The 4,232-nt window shown below is 66.8% G+C and overlaps 1 protein-coding gene across 1 annotated transcript in view; it reads left to right on the plus strand.

Annotated features, from left to right (window-relative positions):
• Positions 1 to 822: 822 nt before the first annotated feature.
• The window catches only part of LOC112961560 (ryanodine receptor 1-like), a gene marked incomplete at both ends in the record, with an annotated part of 77,125 nt that continues 73,715 nt past the window's right edge, over positions 823 to 4,232 (plus strand). The window contains 4 exon segments of the mRNA XM_026056883.1: positions 823 to 927; positions 2,364 to 2,438; positions 2,554 to 2,632; positions 3,110 to 3,222. Coding sequence (XP_025912668.1) covers positions 823 to 927; positions 2,364 to 2,438; positions 2,554 to 2,632; positions 3,110 to 3,222 — 372 coding nt within the window.

Consider the following 4,232-nt stretch of genomic DNA (forward strand, 5'->3'; position numbering starts at 1 on the left):
GCCGGGCATGGGGACACGGGGACACCACGCACCGCCGGGCGTGGGGACACGGGGGACTTGGGGACACCTTGCACCGCCAGGCGTGGGGACATGGGGCACCCCATACCACCTGGCATGGGGACAAGGGGGACTTGGGGACACCTTGCACCGCCAGGCATGGGGACACGGGGACACCACGCACCGCCGGGCGTGGGGACACGGGGGACTTGGGGACACCTTGCACCACCTGGCATGGGGACACGGGGGACTTGGGGACACCTTGCACCGCCAGGCATGGGGACAAGGGGGATTTGGGGACACCGTGTGCCATCTGTCATGGGGACATGGGGCACCATGCACTGCCTGGCATGGGGACATGTGGGACTTGGGGCACCCCATACCACTTGGCATGGGGACAAGGGGACACCCTGTGTCACCTGGCATGGGGACATGGGGCACCCAATATTGCCTGGCATGGGGACTGGGGGACACCCCATACTACCTGGCATGGGGACAAGGGGGATTTGGGGACACCGTGTAGCATCTGGCATGGGGACATGGGGCACCCTGTCCTGCCAGACATGGGGACAAGGGGGACTTGGGGACATGGGGACACCCCATACTGCCATGCATGGGGACAAGGGGGACTTGGGGACAAGGGGGGACTTGGGCCACCCCATATGGCCTGACGTGGGGACCCCCAGTACCACGGGGACATAAGGGACACGGGGAGCACCCTGTACCCCCTGGCACGAGGACACGGGGACACGAGGGCACACGGGACCGGGGGGGGGTGGTGGCAGCGTGCCCCGTCCCCCCCCCCCGACACCGCTGTCCCCCCAGAACGTGCCCCCCGACCTGGCCGTGTGCTGCTTCGTGCTGGAGCAGTCGCTGTCGGTGCGGGCGCTGCAGGAGATGTTGGCCAACAGCTCGGAGACCGGCGGCGAGGTGAGCGGCCCCGGGGGGGGGCCCAGGCGTCCGGGGGAGGGGGGAAGGGGGCCCAGGCGTCCGGGGGGGCCCAGGCGTCCCGGCCCCCCGTGACCGCCTCTCTTCTCTCTCTCCCCCCACCTCCGCCCACCCCAGGGGGTCGACCTGGACAAGTGGGTAGGTGCCACCGTGGTGCAGTGACCCCCCTTCCTCCTCCTCGCCTTCGTCCCCATCCTCCTCCTCCTCCTCCTGCACCCCTGCTCCGGAGTGCGGCCTCCTCCCGACTCCCTGCAGCCTCTCCCTGTCTCAGCATGGGCCCAGGCGTCCGGGCAGGCTCCCGTGTGTGCCCTGACCCCCCAACCTCCCCTTACACCCCCTGCCCGGCTCCCTGATCCCACGGCCTCTCCCTGCCTCCGCATGGATCCTGGATGCGAACCCCAGCCCCGGCACGGGCCGTGCGAGGCAGTCGTGCAAAACGCACTGTGTGCAATGCACGAGGCCCCCAGCGCGGGCCGTGCAAGGCAGTTGTGCAATGTGCAAGGTGCCTGGCATGGGCTGTGCAAAGCACATGGCGATGCACGAGGTCCCTGGCACGGGCCGTGCAAGGCAGTTGTGCGACGCACAAGGTGTCCAGCATGGGCCATGCAAAGCACACTGTGCGATGCCTGAGGCGCCCGGCATGGGTTGTGCAAGGCAGTCGTGCAATGCACAAAGCACCCAGCCTGGGCCGTGCAAAACGGTTGTGCAATGCACAAGGCTCCCAGCCTGGGCCGTGCGATGCAGGATGCACCTGGCACGGGCTGTGCAAAGCAGTCRTGCAATGCACAAAGCACCCAGCGTGGGCTGTGCAAAGCAGTCGTGCAATGCACAAAGCACCCAGCGTGAGCCGTGCAATGCACAAGACACCCAGTGTGGGCTGTGCAAAGCAGTTGTGCAATGCACAAAGCACCCAGTGTGGGCCATGCAAAGCAGTCGTGCAATGCACAAAGAACCCAGTGTGGGCTGTGCAAAGCAGTCGTGCAATGCACGAGACACCCAGTGTGGGCTGTGCAAAGCGGTTGTGCAATGCACAAAGCACCCAGTGTGGGCCATGCAAAGCAGCCGTGCAATGCACAAGACACCCAGCGTGGGCTGTGCAAAGCAGTCGTGCAATGCACAAAAAACCCAGTGTGGGCTGTGCAAAGCAGTCATGCAATGCACGAGACACCCAGTGTGGGCTGTGCAAAGCAGCCGTGCAATGCACAAAGCACCCAGCGTGAGCTGTGCAAAGCAGTCGTGCAATGCACAAGGCACTCAGCACATCCAGTGCATTCACGAGGCAGCCGTGTGCTGTCGGCGCGGGGCGCAACGCAGGCGGCTCCGGCACACAGGGGACGTCTCGAGCGGGACCCCGGTGGGTCCCGGGGACGTGCCAGCACCGGGCTGACGCTGGCGCCTCTCGCGTCCCCCCCTTGCAGTCGTCCCAGGGCGGCGGGCACCGGACCCTGCTCTACGGCCACGCCATCCTCCTGCGGCACTCGCACAGCGGCATGGTGAGCGGGGACCCTCCCCGTGCACGGGGGACCCTCCTCGGGCATGGCCAGCACCCGCGGGGGGCCCAGGCGTCCGGGCGGCCCCGTGACGCCGTGTCCCCCCCCAACCCTGCAGTACCTGAGCTGTCTCACCACGTCCCGCTCGGTGACCGACAAACTCGCCTTCGACGTGGGGCTGCAGAAGGACGCGACGGGTAGGTGGGCGCCCGGGGGTGCAGCCGGGTGGGGGGGGGGGGTTTGGGGACCCCCCCGGGCTCGTTGGGGGGGRGTTTGGGGGTCCCCAAGTGCCCTATAGGGTGGGGGTCCCCGCTTGTCCCTCTATGGGGTCCCCGAGTGCCCTATAGGGTGGGGGTCCCCGCTTGCCCCTCTATGGGGTCCCCGAGTGCCCTATAGGGTGGGGGTCCCCGCTTGCCCCTCTATGGGGTCCCCGAGTGCCCTATAGGGTGGGGGTCCCCGCTTGCCCCTCTATGGGGTCCCCGAGTGCCCTATAGGGTGGGGGTCCCCGCTTGCCCCTCTATGGGGTCCCCGAGTGCCCTATAGGGTGGGGGTCCCTGCTTGTTCCTCTATGGGGTCCCCGAGTGCCCTATAGGGTGGGGGTCCCGAAGCACTCCGGGGGGGGGTATTTGGGGGTCCGGCGCCCCCCGGCCCGTGCTGACGCCGCCCCCCCCAAGGCGAGGCGTGCTGGTGGACCATGCACCCCGCATCCAAGCAGCGCTCGGAGGGCGAGAAGGTGCGCGTGGGCGACGACCTGATCCTCGTGAGCGTCTCCTCCGAGCGCTACCTGGTGAGCGGCGCGCGGGCCCCGCTCGTGCCGGGGCGTGCGAGGCGAGCGCTGGGGTGCAAAGGCTGTGCTTGTGCGAGGCTGTGCAAGCTGAGCACCGGTGTGCAATGACTGTGCTTGTGCGAGGCCATGCAAGGCGAGTGCTGGGGTGCAAAGGCTGCTGCTGCGAGGGTGTGCAAGGTGAGCACTGGGGTGCAAAGGCTGCTGGTGTCAGGGCGTGCAAGGCGAGCGCTGGGGTGCAAAGACTGCTGCTGCGAGGGTGTTCAAGGAGAGCTCTGGTGTGCAAAGGCTGTGCTGGTGTGAGGCTGTGCAAGGTGAGCACCAGTGTGCAAAGGCTGCTGCTGTGAGGGTGTGCAAGGAGAGCTCTGGTGTGCAAAGACTGCTGGTGCAAGGGTGTGCAAGGCGAGCGCTGGGGTGCAAAGGCTGCTGCTGCGAGGGTGTGCAAGGCAAGCGCTGGGGTGCAAAGACTGTTGCTGCAAGGGCGTGCGAGGCGAGCACTGGGGTGCAAAGGCTGTGCTCGTGCAAGGGTGTGCAAGCTGAGCACCGGTGTGCAATGACTGTGCTTGTACGAGGCTGTGCAAGACGAGTGCTGGGGTGCAAAGACTGTGCTGGTGCGAGGCTGTGCAAGCTGAGCACCAGTGTGCAAAGACTGCTGCTGTGAGGGCGTGCAAGGTGAGCACTGGTGTGCAAAGACTGCTGGTGAGAGGCTGTGCAAGGTGAGCGCTGGTGTGCAAAGGCTGTGCTGGTGTGAGGCTGTGCAAGGTGAGCACCAGTGTGCAAAGGCTGCTGCTGTGAGGCCGTGCAAGGTGAGCACTGGGGTGCAAAGGCTGCACTGGTGCGAGGGTGTGCAAGGCGAACACCAGCGCGCAAGGGCCACGGTGGTGCAAGCTGAGCAGCGGTGTGCAAAGGCTGTGCTGGTGCGAGGGCGTGCAAGGGCTGTGCCGGCACGAGGGCAGGGCGTGCAAGGCGAGCACCGGCGTGCAAGGGCTGCACGGGCACACGAAGCCGCCAAG

Source organism: Apteryx rowi, unplaced genomic scaffold, assembly GCF_003343035.1.
Source record: "Apteryx rowi isolate R43461 unplaced genomic scaffold, aptRow1 scaffold_1334, whole genome shotgun sequence".
NCBI classification, from domain to species: Eukaryota; Metazoa; Chordata; class Aves; order Apterygiformes; family Apterygidae; genus Apteryx; species Apteryx rowi.